Here is a 23,596-nt window from a genome sequence, read left to right as displayed (position 1 = left end):
AAATCCTTATCATCCCCACTGGGACCTACTATTCTGAATCTGGTACGCATTTCCTTGTTATCTTTTACAGTTGCACCTAAATGAATACATATATCCATCATCCATGGATGGTTGGTTAATTTGATGTCTATGTTTTACCTTCACAGAAACGTACTTTTCTGCAACTCTCCACCGCATTTCATAGTATAGATCTGCGATTACCTGTATTGATTCACCCAGCTGTAATGGGACAATTTTCATGAAGGTGTAGGATCCCATTGTAGGAATATGTCAACGTGCACTTATCCACTATCCTGGCGGTGGTCACCTGGATTTGTGCTAGTTTCTAGGTTTGTGCTAGGACGAACAGTCCTGCTGTGAATATCGCTTTGTGCCCTCAGGTAGACAGGTTTGTAGAGCTCAGAAGTGGAAATGTAGGGTCATCATGTACACATATCTCCCCTATCACAGGGTAACCCCAAATTACTTTCTAAAGAGGCTACACCGTGTTTTCCTCCAGCAGCAAAAAAAATGAGGCTTTTCTTCTTCCCGCGTTCACAACTTTGGGGAGCAGCAGACTGCCCGACTCTCGGCAACCTGGTGGTTATAAAATTGAACTGCATTATGGCTTTAATTTGTTTTTCTCTGGTTTCTGATGAGATGGAGTATTTTTTCTTAAAAGTATTGATGCTTTGTGTTTTCTCTTCTGTAAGGGACCCTTACCCATTTTCCTAATTGTTTATTTGCTTTTAACCTTTGCATTACAGGTGTTCTTTATATATTCTCCATCCTAAATCTTTGTTGATCTTATGTGTTACAAACACCCTCCCCAAATTTATGATTTGCTTTTTTGTTTTAAAAAATACTTATTTTTAAAATGTAATCAAAAGTATCGATGTTCCCTTTGTGGTCACTGTTCTGATATCTTGTTGAAAAAACCTTTTCCCCGCAGAGCTTATAAAGATATGCTTACTACTTTCTTCTACATCGATTTCCTTTTTTCTCCCTCTAGATGCCTAAACGATCTGAAATTGATGTCTATAAATGGCATGAAATAGAGACTGGATTCCCTTTTTCTCATTTGGATAATGCCCCAGTTCAATTTTTGAAAAGTGTATCTCTTCTCGCCAATTTATAACTGCAGTTCTGTCCCATAAAGTCTCATATTTGCACGGTGGTTCTGGGGCTTTCTCTGTTCATTACTTTATTTACCTCTTACGTTCCACTATCACACTGTTCGAATATCCACAGATTTTCAATGACCCATCTATATTCTTCTTCTCTTTAGAGTCTTACCCATTGTTGGCCTTTTGGTCTTCACACAGATTCCAACATCAACCTGCCAAGCTCCCCGAAAGGTATCCCAGGTGCTATTCTTATTGGAACTGCACTGGATCCACATATTAATTTGGGGAGAACTGACACTTCCATGTCATCGTGTCTTCCTGTCTCTGAAAAGGACACAGCCATCTCTTTAGTCCTTACTAATATGTATTCTGCCTAAATGATTTCACTATGATTGAAATTTCATAATTCAGTTATACTTTGGTATTGTTCTTTAACGTTATTTTGTTCTGCAACACAGAATGCCTGGTGGATTCACAGATGTAGCTATTCTTTCAGTTAAAAAAAAAAAGTCTATATTTGCGAAGACTTGTTTTGTTCATTTTGTGTTATTGCCAACTCTGGGGACAGTCATTATCCTCACGCTGGATCATCTTTCCTCCTCGTGTCCATTACCCTTCTTCTAATTCTTTCAATTCTTGCATTTCCCCTTGCATTCACCAAAATTACCTCAATCATTTCCATATATGTCAACAGTTCCCCTCTTCACCCATGTCTATCGTATTCCTTGTAATTTCTGTTTTGCACTGTTTGGGTCCTCCATTAGTGGATTAGATCTCTAGTCTACCTTACTGTCTCTTTGTTTTTTGGGTTTTTTTTCATATTTGAATTCTTGACTTATTAAATTCATGTTCTTTAAAAAAAATTCCCTACCCATTTAAGTACTCACAGAGATGTCTCTTTTTTTTTTCCTTTGGTTTATGTGTTCTTCCAAAATAAATCCTTCACCTCTCTTATATGTTTGTCCCCCTTCCTTCCTTCCTTCTTTCTTCCTGCCTGCAATTTATTTACGGGCAACTCTGACCCAGACCCCAGCCTTCCATCTGTGCCGACATACTGTGGATGAATTTCACCTGGCATGCTTTGTCTTTCAACATGCGTATCAGCACTGAGTTTTCAAGAGGAAGAGAGTTCAGCCAGGGCGTTGATGGATGAGCTACATCCTGTCCTCCCTTTACACAGTTTTTTCAAACATTCCATGCCTGAGTTCACTCAACCCTCTGTGTGTACATCTTCCATCTGCTTGAACAAGCTTGGGCTTCAGGTGATCACTCCAGTTCATCTCTGCGTCTTGGATCCTTGCTTTTCAAAAGAGGGGCACCCTTAGATGGTGTCTTTTATCACTGCCTACCCTTCAACTGCCCAAAACCAGAAAGGGAAAGAAATACAAGCATTGATTTTCACCTATGCACAAGGAGATCACAGAGTAGAGAGAAAAATACTATCTCCCCACGCCGTGCTCTTTCTGTTGCCTGTGGGTCTTCCAAAGTTTGTATCTTATTTATTACATTTTCTGTTTGGCTAAATTCATTTCTGCATTGCCTAAGCCCCTTCTGCCTCTGCTTCCAGCTGAGACCGACACGGACGAGAAAGCCCAGTGACTGTCCCTGCTTCCAGTACAATGTGGAGGTAATCAGAAAGGATACTCTGCCTCCAGAGAAAATATCTCCTCAAACGGCTACACCCACAGGGTCACATCGGGGATGAGAGCAGAGCTCCTGAATACAGGGCGCTGGTTACAGAGCGGCTGAACTCGCTCAAAGACCAGCCAGACGATGGTGATGGAGCCCCGAGGTCCGCACCTGCAGGACGCCCCTCTCCCAGGCCAGGAGGGCACAGCACAGAGCTGGCATTGTTAGGGGCCAAGGGCAAGGTCCCTCTGTAGGAAATGGGGCCAGTGCACCACTGTCTGGTGGGTGCGGGGACCACACACAGCGGAGCACTCTGGCCTGAGCAGGGACCACAGAGCAAGACAGAAGAGAACGACACGGACCTCGCTTCCCACATGAGATTCCTGCCAGCAGGTCTCATCGGTCACACACACTCAGAAGCCAGATGGGGTTCAGGTAGGACACGTGGGGGATGCAGGTCATGAGCGGGGAGCCCTGGAGGTTCCAGCAGAGCAGGAGACAGCAGGGAAGAAGCTGCAGAGCCAGCGGCCCTCGTGCACCTGTTCTCCTGGGTGCTCGGGCAAAGGGGGCCTTCTGGTGAATGTTTCATGATGACCACTTACTGACAGCCCCAGGTAGCCCTCTCCCAACACTCCACTGCTGCTCAGCAAGCTACACCAGCTTTTTAGACGTGGCGACTTCATGCACCAGGAATGTGAGCAGGGCTGTGCTGTGAGATCCACCTGGTCCCTTCTGGAACCGGCTGAGGCCACCGGCTGGTCTACAGCATCCAAGACAGCTTCACTCACATATCTGGGGCCTCCACAGGACGGCGCAAAGCCTGGGCCCATCTGGTCCCTCCCTGTCCATGGAGCCTCAGGGCCTCTCCCAGAAGACCAGCTGGCCTCTTCCCATGGAAGCTCCAGACTCCAAGGACAAGTGTTCTGGAGACTGCAGAGGAAGGTCAAGGTCAAAGTGTGCTGTGGTCTAGCCTCAGACGCCCAGATCCTCACGTCTGCCCTGTTCTACTGGGAAAGCAGTGAGCTGAGGCCAGGGCGTATTCGGGGGTGGCATCCCCACAGGAAGAACGTCAGAGACTGCACGGCCTTGCTGAACCCATCACCCTACGGGCTCCCCTCGCAGAGGGACACATGCAGCTGTGGAGAGATGCACAGAGCCGATTTCTAGAAACTTCTGCTCTCTGTTTGGCTGACCCCCACCAGTCCTTTGTTTGTTGATGCTGGTATTATTTTTGCTGGTCTGTTTTAATCAATTTGCTTTTCATACCTTCAGATTTGGGAGAAAAGATGTTGACTTCTGGCTTCATTCTACCATCTCATTCCAGAATATACACTGAAGTAGCTGCTTTTTAAGTTATCCAAGGAAATGCCTCATGGGCAGCGTTGAGCGTGTTCCTTCTTCTCCTACTCTTCCTAGTTGAGGCACAAGTGACCTGAGCCTTGTGTTAACTCCCCTCTTCACAGTGACCTGATGGTGCTTACTGGAGACAGACTTGAGTCATGTTTGCCTTCTGGCTGATCCCTGATGCATTTCTCAGTTCGTTGGTTATTTACTCACTGCCTCATCTGAGACCACACATTCTGCCCAAGGTTCATTGTGGCCTTTTACTTACACGACACCAGAAACTGAGGCTCTGTGAGCTCGGGTGACCTTCCCAGGGGACACAGTGAGTCACAATGCCAGGTGCCAGGGCCCCCGGACCCCACGCCGCGTGCTCTCCGCCCAGACCCCATGAGTTCGGCCGCAGATAGCTCTGCCCCGTGGATTGGAAAGTGCCGCTCCTCGTGGTTATGACCACGCGTGAAGCACCCGGACAGGGTCACTCCAGTCCACTAGTGTCCCTCAGAGCCACCGAACGTGCAGGGACCGGGAGGACCCGGGGCTTGCGTCACCACCCGTGCCCCCCATGCGAACAGGCTGGTTCTCGTAGCTCCGTCCCTTGGTCAAGGGCCAGGTCCAGAGTGCTGTCCCTGCACATCCCCAGCACCGAGCTCCACCCTCAGCAAGACTTGTTAACTGGGGAAAACACGTCAGGTCACTCATTCTCTTAAGTGCTTTTAAAAAGTGGAGACGCTGTGGCTGCCCCCCTACCGAGCACTCCAGCAGGCGAGTTTTCGGACATGTGCCCGGGGGCTGTGTGTCAGCAAGGACACGTTCTCAGGACCTTAAGTCACGTGTCACTGGCCCAGGGACTCTGGCAAGTCGCCGGACCACCTGGGATTCAGTTTCCCCTTCTGGAAATGTAGGTAATAATTATGCCCCATCTGAGAGGCTGTTACGAGGATTAAACGTGTAAAAAATATCTGAATCGCCCAGAGCAGTGCCTGACACAGATAACAAGTGTGGCTACTGTGGGAAAGATCCACCCTACTCGGGGCGCACTCCGCAGTCCCACGCCCCACCCCCCTCCCCACACGTCTCCCCTGCAGGACCCAGAGCAACACACAGAGAAACGGAATCTGAAGGTGCTGGAGGAGGACTCCCCACAGCTCCGTGGACGGCTGGTCACAGCTCCCGGGGACACGGACGTCTCCACAGAGACCTACGGGAACAGACGACGCTTAGGGCCAAAACCCATCTCGGATTCCTCCCGGCCGAGGCATGAGGTACTCCTCCCCACCCCAGAGTGCAGTGATGTGCCGGGAGGCAGGGGGGTAAAACTCCGGGATGACCCAGCCTGAGCTTCCTCACCCACCACGTCTTCTGGCTCACCCCAATCTGCGGACCAAAGCTTGCCAGGGACACCAGAGCATTCCAGCAGGTGTCGTGCTGACACAGAAACGGGCCGAGGCCCTTTCCCACCAGCTGGGTCAGTCTGGTTGAGAAGGAGACCATGGGTGGCCCTACCATGCAGGGTGATAGGATGGTGAGGGCCTCCTATGGAGATGAAGGTCAGCCCAAGGTGACAGAGGGCAAACATCGGTGGCCAGAAGCCTGCAGAGCCAAAGATGACCACAGAGAACTCTGGCTGCAAGACAACCTGCCTGTGTGTCTGTCCCTAAAGTAACAGTAGTGATTGTAACAGTTAAACCCAAAAGGCTAAGCGCATAAGAAATGCCTTTCATAAAAATCACTGGACCAGCCCTTTGATCAAAGAAGGAACAGTAGTTCCCGAGGAACTACTCACCTTCTGCCAAAACACATCCACACATCTGTCCACCTGTCCCAGAGAGAACGTCCCAGAACCACGACGAAGACGGGAACTGCCACATCCACTCAGGTCCACTCATTCTGTCTCCTCTCCCACATTTCCTGGGTGCAGCACCAAGAGACAGACACCGAAGGGGAGTGTGGAGACCCTCCTTCCTACGACCCCCACGAGCCGCCCCACCACAGCTCCCCGCAGCAAGAAAAGAGCGCATGAAATGCTTCCCGATGCTTCCTGGTTTTCCCCTTCTGGCCATTTCCCAAGTCAACTGGGCAGAGGAAGCTGACTTTCGGTGCCCTTGAGGTTCTGTGCTTTGAGGCAGGAGGGGAAAGCTGCTCCTTCCAAGCAGTGTAAGCAGTGAACAGCCTCTGCCTCATGGAGCAGACGTTCTAGCAGAAGGAAGAATGTACATTGCACGCAGTTTAAAGGATTTTCGAGAACGATCTGACTACACGCGATGTCACCTTAATTCTAAATTTTGAACCCTCCTCTGTGCAAGTAGTGAGTTCACTCCGTAAACGTTTTTTCCCCAATGATCATAATCTAGTTCAGTGGTTTTTAACTTGCAGGAGTATTTTCTCCCCTAGGGGACGTGTGGCAATATTTGGGCACATTTTGGGGTGTCGCAACTGGGGTTTCTGTCCTGCGGCACCCAGTGGGTGGGAGCTGGGGAGGCTGCAGGGCCCAGACTGACCCCCCCTAAACAAAATACTACCCAATCCGAAAATGTCAGCAGCATGAGGTGTAGAAACCCCATCCGCTCTACTGGATTATAACCCAAACTGTAACATAAATATCCAGATGCCCCTAATGAAATAAATAAGTGACTGAATGAATAAATTTCACCTGCAGAATTCCAAATAACGTAGGTAGACATGACAGCCTCGAGGAGGTGGGTGTCACTCCCCACTCGGTAACTGTGAGCTTCCTTCCAAAGCAGGCAGCATGGGGGGCAGCCTCCGGGTGGGGGACCAGGGGAACACTCACTCAGCCCCACCAGTGAGGTGAGTCAGGCACACCGCGACATGATGGGACGACAATCGTCCTTTGTCTCTCTGGTTTCCACTCCAAGCTCATCACTCCAATCTAGTCTTGACAAAACCATGTGACAAGTCTCCCTGGAGAGACGTTCTTCCAATTTCTGAACAGTTAAGTCTCAAAACTTAAAAATGGTCATAGTAGGGGGAGGTTTCAGGAGACCCAATGACCACACGTATGCGACGTCCTGACTGGGATCCTGGAGCAGAAACATGGGCACGGGGCAGAGACTAGGGGAATGTGAATCAAGTCCGGTTGGTTAATTGTGACAAATGGACCACACTCACGTAATATGTGACTAATGGTGGAAACCAGCCAGGAGCGGTCTGGGTCTGTCCTACACTGGCCCCACAACTCCCCTGTAAATCGACATCTACTCTACAACCAAAAGCTTGTTTAAAACAGACAGAACACCCTCCTTTCTCCGTCCACCTCTGGCCCACTGTCTACTCCTCACCACTCTGCCAATGAATGTCCACTGGATGACAAAGGGAGGCAAGTCCCAGGCACAGATGTCCCAGACCTTGCTGGGGTTTGGGGACACCCAGCACGCACCCCCTTCCCAACAGCACCCTGGGTTCCTCAGGAGGCAAATACCTCCTCCCGTGGGATGTGCTCTTAGTGACAGGTAATGGCCGGACCCCATGTCTCATGATGGGAACCACACGGGGCCCCTCTCCCACCCCCGCACAGATATCAAGTAGACATGAGAGCCAGTGGGAGCCTTTCCAAAGTCTCTGCACCTGTTGTGAGCATGACAAGGGCCGAGGAAGGGGTTCACAGTGGTGGGTGGGAAGAGTTGCTTGGGGTCAGCTGTTCTGTCCACCGTCTCTCAGACACCAAGCCCAGTGCCCACCCCCCTGTCTCTTATTAATTCTTGAAACCCATGATATATACCCTACATGCCCTTTATTTATTTTTTTTCTTAAATAAATCAGACTGGGATTTATGGCCTGCAACCAAGAATATTGCTGGCTACACTGGGGCATATTCTACCTGAAATAGAGTAAGAAAAGGGCCTGATTCTAGGTCAGGGCAGGTCCAAAGCCTGCATCCTTCAAGTGAATGAAGCTCAGGGTCAATCTCAAACCACCACATTAATTCCTAACAAACTCAGAAACCAGCAAAGCGGGCTTCCCAAACCGCCAATGAAGACCTTTCAAGCCTTATCCATCCCAGGCCCCCTTTCTGCCCTCATCAAATATTCTTATTTTATTCTCTTACTGCTGCCTTCCTAACTCTCATCTTTGCAAGAACATCTCCTCGGTCATAATGTCTTCTTCAAAGACAGCCTTGCCTCTGACCACCATGCCGGACACACAATCCTTCACACACTCCTGAGCACTTACCATTTAACACGGCAAAGACCTCAGTCACATATATGCATTTGTTCCTAATCAACAAGGCAATCGTTCACTCATTCCTTCATTCAACCAATTCAAGAAGGTCTCTGACTTTGAGAAAAACCCCTATTCATCGGATTCTGGACCTTTCCACCTGCACTTCCTGGAGTATTTGGGAACCAAGCTCCTGCTATGTAAATATTTGGCTCCAGCCCCACATTCAGATCTGATGACCAGGCCCCCTTTCGAACTGATGTTCCGTGGGGAAAAGTAACAGAAGAATGGGAGGGGGGTGTGAGAGAGAGAGACCACGTTCTTTTCTCCCTCCAGACACACAGTCAGGTGATTAGAGACCTAGGTTGCTTCTGAAATTGGCTCTCGGGGGGGGGGGGGGGGAGAAACGGGACAGAACAGGAGGTGAGAACATGAAGAAAGGGCCCAACTGCCATGGGATGCTTCCGTTATTCACTGGAAGGAAAACATTTTCTGAAATTAAAAGGGATCCTTAGATGTCTAGGGAATGAAAGCGTTTGTTTTTCTTCTTTTGTGGAGGTCTGCTTGGGAAGACAGGAGCTGCGGGAGGGAACAGAATTCATAAGATGACAAACAGCCCCACCCAGCTTCTCTTCTTCTGACAGTTAACACGCATACCTGTGCATGCATACACACGTACATATATGCACAAACATGCACACACCCACACATATGCACACACCCAGCTGCACACACCCATGCACACACTTGCCTGCACACACACACATATGCACACCATGCACACACCCACCTGCACACACACACAGATACTGTTTTAACTACCCTTACTGAAAATCTGCAGGACAAACCTTGATTCACAGAATAGAAGCCCTGTGTATTAGCCAGAGTGTCACCCTCAGGTCACAGGCACAGGAATAACAGAGGTGGCAGAAGGCAGTCAATCATTATCGACAAAGAGCTCAAATGTCAGCTGCCATATGGTTGGGAGGGCTCCCTCCTGTGGGTGGCACTTAATTTAGTCCCCTTCCCATCCCTGGTCATCCTTAAGTGGCCATGGATGTCCAACTGGCACCTGACCTATAAAACATGAGCCCACCCCTGACCATGTTAACATGTCAACACAGGACGTCTAGAAACAAAAGTCACAAATTCAGAGAAAAGCACCCGAGGATCCATGGCTGGAGCCTGCAGGGTTATTTACAGCAGATGGCCAGACACAGCAGAACTGGACTCATTCTAAATATTTGGAAGCTATATTAAATTAGTGTCAAATTGACTTCATTAAAAAAGATATACTGTTTTATTTTTTTCTAATTAGGAGCATTCAGCCTCAGTGCTAACAGCATGACCGGACCGGGTTCACCTCCAGCTGTTGCCACAAACCTGTATCACTCACTCATCATGACAGCTTTTGAAATTGGCAGCCAGCACGATCTTACTCCTTCTAAGGAGACGGAAAGCGTCCCACCTCACCACGTTCAACACATATTCATGAACTCTTAATTTCACTATCATCTGAGCTGAAAAACTGAATCTTTTCTTTACGAATTTCTAGCTGAACTCTGAAACAAGTACGCTTTTGCTATACATCCCAAATCCTCAAACCTCGGATTCTGAGTGGGGCCACCGCATCTAGGAGTTTCAAAATGTGTTTGTTTCTGAATTTGCGAAGATCTGGACTCCTCAGATTACACAGCCCAGCAAAGCAAATTTCTGCTGGCTTTGTGACAGTTGGCCGATGACAGAGCTGCCCTCAGGACTCTGACGCCCACGTTTTAACGTGCAATAGGTGGTCATCAGATACAAAGCCTTCTGTGACGTTTAATAGGGCACATACAACTGCCTCCCAAAAAGGCTGCATGCAGATGTCATCTCCTGGAGACTTGGGGCTTTCACCCTGGGCCCAGGAAACCAACAACCAGCCGTCAGCAAACCTACAGGACGGCAGAGGGTCCAAAATCATGCAAGGCCAAAGCTCTTCTTATTCCAAACCTTTTGTTTCTATCAGCAAAACAGTTCCCTACGTAAGTGGCCATCGTCACAAAGAATGTTATATAAGACCGTCAATCCTGGAAAAGCAGAGCACAAAGCCAGCAGAACGTGCAGAGAGTCTGCGACCAGCTGAATCCTGGACTGACTGCAGAGCACAGAAGGAGAGCTAATGAGGCCTCAGCCCTGCAGATGTGTTTCTGTGGCCTAAATCCCCGGGGATCAATCCCCTGATGCACCATCAGCCTACACCAAAAGTCTGCACCTCCCAAGAATCAGCCACGTTCAATCATTAATGTTGTGCATGAGTTTCTGTGTCTTTAGTTAAGATTAAAAGGTCACAATCAGCAAAGCTTAAATGTGCAAGGTATAAGCGAAAGAATGATTCCTTCCTGAAACTTCCCCACCCCTTAACAAAAACAAAGAGAAAGGGGAAAAAGGAGAACAAAGAAAAAGTGGATCTGAAGCCCACGTGGAGAAGGATGAGAGAACTGACCATCGGGGCATGAACTTTAAAACCCACACAGAGGGCGCCTGGGTGGCTCAGTTGGTTAAGCAACTGCCTTCGGCTCAGGTCATGATCCCGGAGTCCTGGGATTGAGTCCCACATCAGGCTCCCGGCTCAGCGGGGAGCCTGCTTCTCCCTCTGACCCTATCCCCTCTCACGCTGTTTCTCTCTCTCTGTCAAATAAATAAATTTAAAAAAACCCACACAGAAACCGTGTATCACGTACGGAAACACCCTATTTTCAGGGGTCATCGGGGATGTTGTACGTGGCACGTGAGATCAAGGTTCCTCGTTGGGTAACGATATCAGGATCACACGGGCGCTCAAGCATCTGTGTAGCAAAGTTGTCTTGTGTTTAAAACAAACAGAAAATGGTTTCATGAAAATCCCATCAAGCCAAGGCAAAGAGCTTCTCTCACATAGTACATTCCAAGTGAAAACGAACCCGTTTTTTCCCCCAAAGTGCACAGTACTCCTTCTAAATGTCTTGTCTTTAGTATATTCTTATGTAAGCTGCTTGACAAATTCTACTGTATATTCTTCACACGTTATGCTCTTTTATATTTTGAACACGGAGTTCTATTTCCAGAGAGAAACAAACTAAGTGAGGTTGGTACCATATCATACTTAGAACTCACAGGCTTGGAATAGATCTGAGTTGGCAAAACTGTACCCTCTCTCCTTCAGACAACTGTTGCCATCCCATTTGCCGACTCGACTCGACTGTGAGCTATTTGACTCCCCGAGGCACAAAGGGCCCAGCGGGACCACCCCCGCCTCCCTCAAACTTCTGATGACACCCCACGCTCAGCCCGAGGGCGCAGATCCGCGTCCCCGCCACTGTTCTGGGAGGGCCTGGACTATGCTGTAAATGAGAATGTCCTCACCACCAAACTGCCAACCAGGAAAGAGCAAACTATTCTCTCCATCTTACCCTGACCGGGGGGGTTATGAAATTTCGAAGGCGTTCCACCTCAGAAGGCGCGAACGCAGCTTGTGGGGCCTGAGAGCGGGAGGCTGGAGGCCCCGCCCGGCCCCGGAGTGGCAAGGACAGGTGCTCCCAGGGACTCACCTCAGCGTGAAGCGATCGGCGCTGCAGTTCCGGGACACGGCCACGGGGAAGGTGAGCACGTCGCCCTGCCTCGCCGTCCGGGCCGAGTACAGGATGGCCACGTTGCTGTCCAAACGCAGCTCGCTCAGCGCGGGTCTGCTGCCCGTCTGGTAGAGGAAGACGCTCCCGATCCTCTGCAGGTGGGGCACGGCCTCGTCCAGCCCATCCTTCCCGTCCTTCCCCGGCCGGATGGCGTTGCCCTTCCGGACGTCGCCGGCCGCACAGTCCCCGCGCGCGTCCCCCGGCTGCACGGAGTAGTAGAGCTCCACGGGGCTCCCCTCGGGCGGCCCGGGCGCCTTCTTCCTCCCGGCCACCACGCTGGGGGGCCCGAACCAGGCGGCCAGCAGGTCCAGCTCGGCCACGCACAGCCCCAGGGCCCCCTGCAGCCGGCAGCCGGCCCGCACCTCCCGGGTCTCGCGGAAGGCGAACACGCGCAGGCAGGGCAGCCTCTCGCCGGGGCTCTGCGCCGCCCAGTCCCGGCCCAGCACGTGGAAGAGCACCTGCACCTTGGGCCGGCTCAGGTACACCTTGTCCCGCAGGATGTGCGCCTTCAGTTTCCAGTTGAGGGAAAACTTGTTGGTGAATCCGAAGGGGCTGGAGGGCAGCAGTAAGTCCTGGGGCACCACCTGCTCGATGGAGAAGGGCCCGTAGCTGGCGTTCAGCACGGGCAGCCGCTTGGATTTGTAAATCAGGAAGGACTCCACGCGGGACTGCAGGCTGGAGTTGCGCATGATGTCCTGGTTGGCCTCCTTCAGGAAGAAGGACACGTCGGCGTTGTTGATGTGGTAGGTCACGGGGAGGTAGGTGGGCAGCAAGGAGAACCTCTGGATGCTCTCCAGGACCCCTCGGCTTTCGGTCACTGTCGGGAGGGAATCGGAGCGCAGGCATTAGGAACCCAGGCCGGTGCTAACGCTATTTCCGACGTCTTCGTACCCCTTTGTTACCCATTGCCATCTTTGTCCCAACCAAAACTTCTCACACGATCCACTCGCCTTATATTAAGTAGGCTGTTTTTACAGCGGGGTTATGCCTACAACTTGCTCTTTTTGCTAAAAGGAGCGATCACCCGGGATGAGGGAAGTCTTAAGAGCACACTAGCCTCAGACAGAGGGGGCTGTTCCCATTGATGCCACCAGACGGACTGAGACTAGGAACAGAAGTAAGTCTCAGCATGGGCGCTGACGCTGCGTCCACATCCCACCTGACCCTCTCTGGTCCACATCCCACCTATGACACATCCGGCCACTGGGGAACGCTAAAGGACTCGGGGCGAAGGTTCATGAAGATGGGCACTCACAATCCCGGAGACATCACACACGCCCCTTGGGGTTCAGCTGAGAGACCCAGAAGCACAGAAGCATGTGCTGAGAGGACCCTCCGGAGGCGAGCTGACTGTGTCCTGTCGGGCCCCAGCGTGTAAGGCACACACCCCGTGGCCCCAGGAAACACATCCTTTTCATTACAGCCACATCCTCCCTGAAAGCTCTTTGGAACCCAGAGCACAAAAGGCATTCTTTTTTTTTTTTTCCTTACTGAACATATCCCTGTATCAGGGGAGAAAGAAAAAAAAAAAAAAAAACCAAACTGCTATTTTTACAGTATGCCTTATTTTCCGTAAGAAAAACAGACATAGAAATTACACAATGCAAGAACCAATTTAACGGTTTTAGAAATGGAAATTATTGGCTTTGGGAACACTGACTTTCTAGGCAAAGTTCCACAAGTCGTACAAAGCCCTGCTCATTAGTAGCCATGTGATTCTCTCTGGTTATTCTGCAATGAAAGCAACTCGGGCCCTGACATGCCTTGTGCCAACCTGCTTCAAAGGTCCCCATGGACACCTGTTCTGATGCGTAACGCCCACCCGAGTCTGGACCCCGGCGGCAGTGAGAGCGGAGGAGAAAGCGGAGAACTCAGAGACGGGGTCCTGTGCATGGCTTTGCCGCGCATGCTCCCAGATGACGGGTCACTGAACCGCGTGGCCTCCGCGGGGCTGGTGTGCAGCATGAGGGCCCGACCAGGGCATCGGAGCCCCGCCCAGCTGCGACACCGCAGGGCGAGAGGCTGCATTCATTCCACTTCTGGACGAGCCTCCGGTTCGACACGCACATTCGTCCTGAGTGCGCAGACAGCCCCCAGGGAAGACCACCCTCAATTCAGTGGCATGACCACACCTGCGCCAGGCTGACCCCAAGGAAGCAACCAAGATCTGTGTGGTGCTGAACCATTTGAAACTGCTGAGAAGTGAGCCATTTGGACTGACCCCAGCAGTGATTTCATATAGTTCAACCTAATAAATAGGAATTTCTTCCCCCCAAATCAAAAAAATATCATAGGCATAACCAGATACTTCATTCATTAACAGGATTACATTTTTTAAACTTTCTGGAAATCACTCAGGAGTCCTATTTCATATAACCCTCTACTTTCCCATGTGAGTTTTAGTGAAAGCGAGGAACAGGGGGTGGGTTTTCTGCTAATATTCTGCACCGAATGCTTCATCCCTTCACTGGTGACTCCTCCTCACCCTCTGATATATCCCTGCCACTCCCTGGAGGCATGATAAAGTCACTTCTCTGCAATGCTCCCGGTGACTGGTGCTGGGTCCTTTGCTCCATGTTTTCACAGTCCCTAGGAGGGCGCCTGGAAAAATATCAGTATTTGATAAATGCATGAACAGATGGATCAACAAAGGAATTATGACATTAATATTACAAAGAGCGGATTATATTTTTACAGCAGGATTTTGGATGTTGTGTTCTCTCTGCCATCTCTCTGTAATTAGAATCCTCGATCCCATCAAGAGCTCCACGTAATTGTAGCGATTTAGGGCCAAGGAAGATAGAAGCTTCTCCACACAATGAGATCCCTTAAAAGACCTACATCAATGACACCGTGTCTCCTGATTCTTAAAAACACACTTTGGCACTCCTCGGAACAACTGCGTTGAGCTGTCTCACACCAGCTTCTCATTCATTCCAGAAACTGCCAAAGCCAAACCACGAAGTTGCACGTCCACACTAGACATCAACACCGTTGTGCACTCTCCTGTCGAACACCGGACCCCTACTCCGTGAGGACACCAAACTTAATTGTGCAAGTGATTACACATTCCAAGGACAATGACGATGGGTCCTCTGACTTTATTCGGGAAAGCAATAGGGGGTCACTGCAAACATCCCTGAAAGGGAAGTAATTTCTAAGCTTTCTTGCACAGATGGCCTGTTTGTCTTTTTCCTGGTATCTGACCTCAATGCTTATTGCTTAAAAGTGTTCCAAGTTGACCTAAAACTCATGGTATTTACTTATACATCCTTTATTCTTTTTTTTTTTTTAACAAAATGACTAAAATAATGCCAATTCTGTTCCACAACACACAGAATGGACTAAGAAGCAAAACTCATTACCCTTGAATCCCCACAGGGGCAGCTCTTATAACCTACAAACCCCGATCCTACGTAAACATGAGGAAGATGTCAGATAACCAGTAAATCTCAATTAATAACCCATTAAGAAAAAAATTACATCTGATTTCGATGCCATGGCCTTAAACACTAATTTAAAGGAAAGCGCTATGTTTCCATCTTAAAGCAATTTAGTGGCTTTGGAGCGATTTTATATTAATTTTAGCATTTTTGAAAACATAATTTTTTCCCTAAATAACACTTTCAAGGAAGATGGGGAAGATGGCAATTTGAGCACCGACCTTTACATTTTCCCCTAGGCCGACCGAAAGGCAGTACCTGAGGGGATAGGGTAGCAGGTAAAGAATCACATGAAGTTCAGTCTGCCAGCCAGGAACCACGGGAATTCCTGAGAGGTCACATGGGACGCAAATGCTACATGCAAAAAATACAGCACGGTTAATAAAATACAGGAACTCAGTTATGTCTCAATTTCCAATAAACAGAAACATTGCAGGGGCACGTGCTTAAGAGAAAGGAAATAAATTTGTTGTTGATTTGAAAGTCAAATGTCACCGGGGGGGGGTCCTGTATTTCTGTTTGCTAAATCTGGCAACCCTAAGCATGAGGTCATAAAAAGAAAAGAGCAGACAGCCTGACAGAAACTCCCCTGATATTTCTAAGAGCAAAAGCCATGCACCCCGTGGTCGCCCCACACTTGGTGATGTTCCTGAGGCTGGTAGGCAACTTTTACAATGAGCTGAGTTCAGAGACCAAAGAGGAAGCCTGGCCACCTGCACGGAAAGCCCCAAAGAGTCAGGGTGTCTTGCTAACAAGGAACAGGTGGTGTGACGTCACCTCCTTGTGCTGCTGGGATGGGTCCAGGCCAACCCTAATCTAGTCCACAGCACAGGAGCTTTGGAACCCTGGGTCCCCCTGCTGGGAGTATCAACAAGCCCGATGCGCCCTCACAGGGCTCACGTTACAAGCCGTGGGGGCACAACACAGTAACACGGGATCAGCAGGCCCCTCCGGGTGAATGTTTGGTGTGAACTCTAATAGGAGCAAGTGAAAACCAGGGACAGAGAGAACACACTCCATTACGCGAAGGGAAATTGCCCTGCACGAAACTACCCTCGTAGAAGGCTAGCCAAAGAGAAGAAGCAAGTAAACAAACAAAGTGCAGAAGAGGAATGGGATCTATACACAAAAGCTGCAAAATAAAAGAAAAACATTTAAGAAGGCATTCCGGAGGTAGAGGAACAACACAGCTTTGAAGAAAATTTACCGAAGAATATGGAAGTGCCTTTTACACAGAGTAACTTTCAAGCCCTCAACCAAGCGGACCACACAGGCCCTTTGTTATTCATAAAGCAATAAAGGCTGAGAGGGAAGAAGATCTGGCAGTATTAAAAGTAAGGGATTTAAAATGGTTCTAGAGGTAATAAAACAGATTTGAAAAAGCAGAAAATTGAATTTTATGAAATGAGATGGGGAACGTTGGAAGTTTTCCCTAAAGGTAAATGTTAAACAAAAAGAAATAAAAACGGCCGGGGCCAGGCTGCAAACACGTGAGTCACACATTGGTTGTTCAACAAAGATAGTGGGGCTTCTCGGGAAGATACCAGAAAAACCCAAAAGCAGCATCATGGAAAGACAACAGAGAAAAGAAAACATTCCTGGTTGTAAAAAATAAATATTTCACCTAATTCCAAGGAAACAGAGAGCACCATTTTTTAGATCTCTCCTGAAGACATTTTTTTATTACTTTTTTCTGGAAGAAGAGTTGACACAATGTTGCATTGGTTTCAGGTGTAACAACAGTGATTCAACAAGCTTGTCCCTCATGCTTCGCTGGCCAAGAGTGTAGCTACACTCTGTCTCCAGGTAACACTATATGAGACATTTATTAATGTCAACAACAAATAGAATTATTTATCCTTAAGCAGATCACTTCCCTCCAGAGCAAATGAAGATCCTTTCACCGTGCAAAAGAGTCTATCTCGTTTAGAACAACAAAGCCCCATGATGTGGCAGCCAGCCCACAGGAGGGAGGTTGGCCGGGAAACCATGGGGACACTCATGTTTGCTGTGGCCTTGCCCAAGGTCAGTGACCATCAGGGGTGAGGAGATGCAAGGGTGAGGGGGGGGCAGTAACAGACACATGACTTTACAGACAGCTGTGCCCTACAAGACACTGTGGACTCCAGAAAGTTCCGAAAGCCACAGACAGAGAGGTACCTCCAGGAACTTGGATTTGAGAGTATTCAAGACGACAGACCCAAATCAATGTCCCTAACTGCCTCAGCTCACTGGCCTTGCTCCTTCCCACTCCTGGGCTCGGATGGTTACCCTATGCAAAGACGAATAATCAACAGCCCACCCCTAGCTCCCACCCCACCCCACACCTAACACATTCGCAGCAGGGGACCTGCACTCCACTAAGAAAACAGAATCCACCAGAAAGGAACCCTCTCATCTCTCCTGCAGCAAATCACTCAGTGACTTGAAATCTGCTACCCATTTTGCATGTTATTTACATATACATACATACATATATATATGCACACATATACATACATACATATATATATACACAACATACATATATATAATAGGCCAATTAACTTGACAATCCTCACCAAAAACCCATCCTTGTCAACTACACTTCAATTAAAAGAAAAAAACCCTTCAGTTCCTGCAACTTTCTCCCTCAAGCTTCTGCATTAGTTTTTTCTCCTTGTGAACTGGATAACTCCTTTCAATACTAAAAATATTGTAATGTTTCAGATATCACATTGAAATAATGCTCTTTTAAAATATAGTATACTCAAACTTCAAAAACAAAACACCCTGGGTTCCAAATCGTCCCCTACTTACCGTCTCATCTCTCTGCTTCCCTTCATATTCCTACGCACGCACATATATGCTATTATAAATATGCACAGACATGTTTGGATTTACATCAATGACTGTAGACAGCTCTATGTACACAGGCACACACTTACCACACAAACGCACGTGGTCGTCTGTGGTCACTGTGATAGATTAAATAATGCCCCCGCCAAACATACCCACAGCCTAACCCCCAGAATCTGGGAATATGTGACCTTCCACGACAAGGGGTGCTTTGCAGATGTGATCCAGTTAAAGATTTTGAGATGGGGAGATTACCCCGGATTATCCAGGTGTGTCCAATGTAATCAAAAGGACCCTAATAAGAGAAAGGCAGGAGGTCAGAGAGAAGATGCTCCTTGCTGGCTCTGAAGTTGAAGGAAGGGGCCATGAGCCAAGGGACGGATGGGCCATGAGCTGGCAACTGCAGAGGCAGGATTGCGGCCCTGGGGACCACAGTGAGACCTCTGGCCTTCCTGCATTTGTGTTTTAATCACTGAAAGTGTCATGTCTGTTGTTTCGTATGAGTTTCTTCTTTTACAGATAAGGAAACCAAGAGTCAAAGGGACCCACACCATGGCCGAGGTTGCACAATAGTGCAGTGCTAACGGGCACAGACAACAGGAGCTGACTCCACACCTCTTTCTGGCCCCACATCCGGTGACTCCAGGCCCTGGGTCCACCACGGAAATTGGCAGACCCTCCAGATCAGGTGTCACCCTCCCTGCCTCCAGCCAGCACCACCTATTACACGTTTACCTGATGGTCTGAACACTGGGGTTTTACTCCCCCATTCCACTGTGATTCTATCACTTTGTTGCTGTCCTTCTTGTTGTTAATCTTAGAAAGGTGTCCTTGGCTGCCCAATGACTCCCACATAAAATTCACACTCTACAGCTCAGCATTCACGACATCCTGGCATTTACTGCTCTCCTCCAGGGCCAGTCTCAGTGTCCCACTCCCACCGCACTTAACCTCCATGCCCACCAGTCTCAACAGCTGCTGGTCATTCACCAAACACAACCTCCCTGGCCCCTCCTTTGTTGCTCTCCCTCTCCATGTTATAAGGACCTCTCCCTCAAAGCAAATCTCTAGCAGGAAGATTGCCATCTGTCCTAGAACACTGCCTATCAGGGCTTCCACATCTAAGAAATTCACCCAATTCACCCCACTCAAATGGGGCCTCCACGCTATGCAGTACTTGATTGTCGTTTTCTCCTTGGCTAGGTAGCAAACTCTGCTTTGCATTGCAGTTAAGTGAATTTACTTCGTCCACCAAGTTACTTATGTAATAATTATGCTTCCTTAGTTCCAGACACTCTCCTGTAGGCTCTGGAAGGATGGATGACCCTGTTATGCTTAGGGACCCCATGTGTTATTTTATTGTCCTCACTTGACAATGAAGATATGGAGACACAGAACAGTTAAGCTTTTTGCCTGAAGTCATGCAGGTGATAAGTGGCAGAGACAACTATTCAAGCCCAACAATCTGGCTCCTTTACCACCACACAATGTGACCATCCAAGAGTAAGTCAAGCACTCAGCCCAGTTTTGTTCATCTTTCCATGTGAAATCACACTTTTCCTAGAATGTAGCAAGACAGGGGCACCATGCTTGACAATCCCCTGTGGCGCACAGAAAAGCGTATTTTTAAAATTGTAACTAGACAGGTTATCTCTCTTAAAGAAGATGGGAAACAATGTAATTCACACATCAAGTCCAAGAATCATGGACACTATGGCTTAGGTTGACACTTTGTGAGGTACTTCATGCTAATCTGTCTACACTGGTTGCATGGATTACAGGCCAAGGGCTTAAAGAACCTGTCACTGCTCAAAAGTTGAGAAGGTGACACGTGCAAGGCCCCCAGACCAAGCATAGAGCTGCACGCTTTGGGGACTTATGACATATTCACCAACTGAGGAAATGTTAGCTCCAGAAAACACAGAAGCTGTTCTTTGGGATCTCTGTCAACACAAGGACACTTTTAGAGACACTTGTGGAGATCTACATACACACACCCCCACCAAGCACTGCCCTGGGAATCCAGGAGGAAGGTCCCGAGACGGAGATGAACACATTTCCTTTCAATGCACTGTTCTCGATTTGCTTCTAAAACCCAAATTGGTTGTTTCAGATACTTCAGAGGGGAATCTGTCCTCATTTCTCAAGCACATTTTCATGCCTTGAATGAGTCAGGAAACAGGTATTTTGCAGCTGCTTCTCAAAGGAGCCGGATGACTGAAGGAGGTAGCCCATGGCAAAGGCAGCAGCCCCCGTGTAGATTTAAGTGTGAGAAGCATTCTCACTTGAAGAATAATTTGTTACGGAAAACGTGTTTGAGGCTGCGAAGTTATCTTAAAAGCAAGACACATTTCTGCCTCTCTCTGTTCAGAGTGCATAGCACAGAGTTGGATAGACGCTGTCCAAGGTGCTGAGGCCAGCTTCAACAAGAGGAACAAGGTCTCTGTTCCCACGAGGTGACGTCCTGGTGAGAGGGACACAGTTAAAACACCAGTAATGAGTCCGTGCAACAAGATCGAACGCAGCAGCATGCCATGAAGCAAACAAAGCAGGACTGGAGGGTGGAGGGTGGCATGGTCAGTCAAGTCAGACTGGAGTCTAAGACAGGGAGAGGAAGTGAGGAACAATATACATCCCCATATGTATCACTCATATTCAGGCCTTGTCAGTCTTGACATTTCACGCGCTAAATGCAAAATCCTGGAAATGAAACAGCAACTCAGACAGTCTCAAGCAGAATTCTCAAGCCAGGACTACTGAGGATAATTTGTCATTGCAGAAAGTTGTTTTGAGCATTGTTGAATATTTATCAGCAACCCTGACCTCAACCCACTAGATGCCAGTAGAACCCCCTTGTTCAGTTGTGACAGCCATACATGTCTCCCGATATTGCCAAATGTCCCCTCAGGGTATAGTTGCCAGATAAACACAGGGTACTTATTTAAATCTGAATTTCGGAATAACAATGAATATTTTTCTTAGTGTGTGTCCCAAATATTGCATAGGATGTTCGTTGTTTATCTGAAAATCAAATTTAAGTGGACCGTCTGTATTTTTATTTGCTCTATCTGGCAACCTTAATTAGGAAGCAAAATCATTCTTGAGATCCACTATGCCAGTTTTATAATTTAAAAAATTGTAATGTATGTGTGCCATGTTATGTATGTGTGTGTGCATGCATGCCAGTCATGGATCTGCATGCCAAAAAGACACAATCAAATGCCCTGACCATTCAGATTAGTGAACACACAATTGCAACTGACCTTCCATATAGAGTGTGGAAGACTCACTTAGATGAGATTAAGGAGAACAGGATCTGTTATTACCAGATTCTGAAAATAGAAATAAAAGTCATGTTCAACATGATACCTTTTTCCTCTCAAACTTGGCAAATGGTTTTTAATTCACAATGAAAGATACTATCAAAGGGAAGCTTGGAATTCCCTTTCTCTCTGCCCCATTCATTGTATTCCTTGGAATCTCTTCCTAGACATGAAAAAATAAGGAAGTGCCCAGGAAACTCTATATTTTAAGAATGTTCAGTGCAGTGTCAGGCTTAAAGTTAAAAAATATGGCAACAAACTAAATATCAAATGAAAGAATATATAACCACTTCCAACCCATTAAAACAGCCAAAATCCAAAATACCAACAACAGCAAATGCTGGTGAAGATGTGGGGCAACAGGAGCTCTCATTCATTGTTGGTGGGAATGCAAAATGATGCAGCCACTTTCAAAGCCAGTTTAGCAATTTCTTGCAAAACTAAACATACTCTTACCATCCAACTCAGCAATTGTGCCCCTTGATATTTACTGAAAGAAGCTGAAAATGTATGTTCACCACAAAACCTGCACCTAAATGTTTAGAACTGCTTTATTCATAATTGCCAAAACTTGGAAGCAACCAAGATGTCCTTCAGCAGGTGAATGGATAAATAAATTGTGGTATACCCAGATGATGAAGAATTATTCAGTGCTGAAAAGAAATGAGCTATCAAGCCATGAAAAGACATAGAGGGACATTATAGGATTATGGCTAAGAGAAAGATGCCAATTTGGAGAGGCTACATACTGTCTGATTCCAACTATATTACATTCTGAAAAAGGCAGAACTATGAAGCCAGGAAAAAGATCAATGTTTGCCAGAGGTTCGGGGGGAGGGGTGAGGGGAAGAAGGGATATTTAAATAGGGGGAGCATCAAGGGTTTTTAGGGCAGTAAAAATATCCCATATGCTCCTATCAAGATGAACACATGTCAATATACATTTGACAAAACCCACAGAACGTATACCACTAAAAGTGAATCGTAATGTAAACTACAGACTCTAGTTAATAATAATGTATCAATATTACTCAACAATTGCAATAAATGTACCACACTAATGCAGGGGTTTATGGGAGCACTGTACTTTTCACTCAATTATTTTCTGTAAACCTACAACTGTTAAAAATAATAAAGTCTATTAATTTTCTAAATTAACTTTTAGTTATGTTGTTGTTACTGAACTCTAGCCTACATCAACAGAGAGCTGAGAAAATATATGCTCTCAAACATTTAAAAAGTGCCAAGACTTGCTTTAAAGCCCAGGATTTGGTCAGTTATAATGAATGTTCTTTGTATACCTGAAAAAAATGTTTTGTTCCTTCAATTTTTTTAAATTTGTATTGTCCAGATATTCCTTTTTTAAAATTTATTTATCTGAGAGAGAGAGCATGAGAGAGAGAGAGAATGAGCAGGGGGGAGGGACAGAGGTAGAGGGAGAAGCAGACTCCCCAGTGAGCAGAGAGCCCAATGTGGGACTTGATCTCAGGACCCTGGGATCATGACCCAGGCCAGAGGCAGACACTTAACCATCTGAGCCACCCCGGTGCCCCAAGATATTCTTTACTCTTATGGAAATTTTGTCAGCTTTGTCTGTTAGTTACTGGGAGGCATGTGTTCAATTCTCTCACTATTATTTTGAACAAAGAACAAAGCTGAAGGCCTCACAATCCCAGATTTCAAGATATCCTACAAAGCTGTAGTAATCAAAGCAGTATGGGACTAGCACAAAAGCTCGACACACAGATCAATGGAACAGAGTAGAGAGTCCAGAAATAAATCCACAATTTTACAGTCAAATAATCCTCAACAAAGGAGGCAAGCATATACAGTGGGGAAAAGACAGTCTCTTCAACACATGGTGCTGGGAAAACTGGACAGCCACATACAAAAGAATGAAACTGGACCACTTTTCTACACCACACACAAAAATAAAATCAAAATGGATTAAAGACCTAAATGTGAGACCAGAACCCAACAAAATTCTAGAGGAGAGCATAGACAGTTATTTCTCTGACATTGGCCATAGGAACATTTTTCTAGACACATCTCCTGAGGCAAGGGAATCAAAAGAAAAATAAACT

General features: G+C 47.4%; 1 protein-coding gene across 1 annotated transcript in view; it reads right to left on the bottom strand.

Moving 5' to 3' along the window:
• Positions 1–23,596, bottom strand: part of TMEM132D (transmembrane protein 132D) — a 547,655-nt gene that overhangs the window by 389,196 nt on the left and 134,863 nt on the right. Inside the window, exon 2 of the mRNA XM_045886451.2 lies at positions 11,828–12,725. Coding sequence (XP_045742407.2) covers positions 11,828–12,725 — 898 coding nt within the window. The remainder of the gene's footprint in view (positions 1–11,827; positions 12,726–23,596) is intronic.

This window comes from Mirounga angustirostris, unplaced genomic scaffold (assembly GCF_029215605.1).
Source record: "Mirounga angustirostris isolate CCGP_5_RB_7025 unplaced genomic scaffold, mMirAng1.0.hap1 SCAF_14, whole genome shotgun sequence".
Lineage (NCBI taxonomy): Eukaryota > Metazoa > Chordata > Mammalia > Carnivora > Phocidae > Mirounga > Mirounga angustirostris.
Note: the sequence above shows the minus strand (reverse complement) of the source record. Positions and strands in the feature narration are given on the sequence as shown.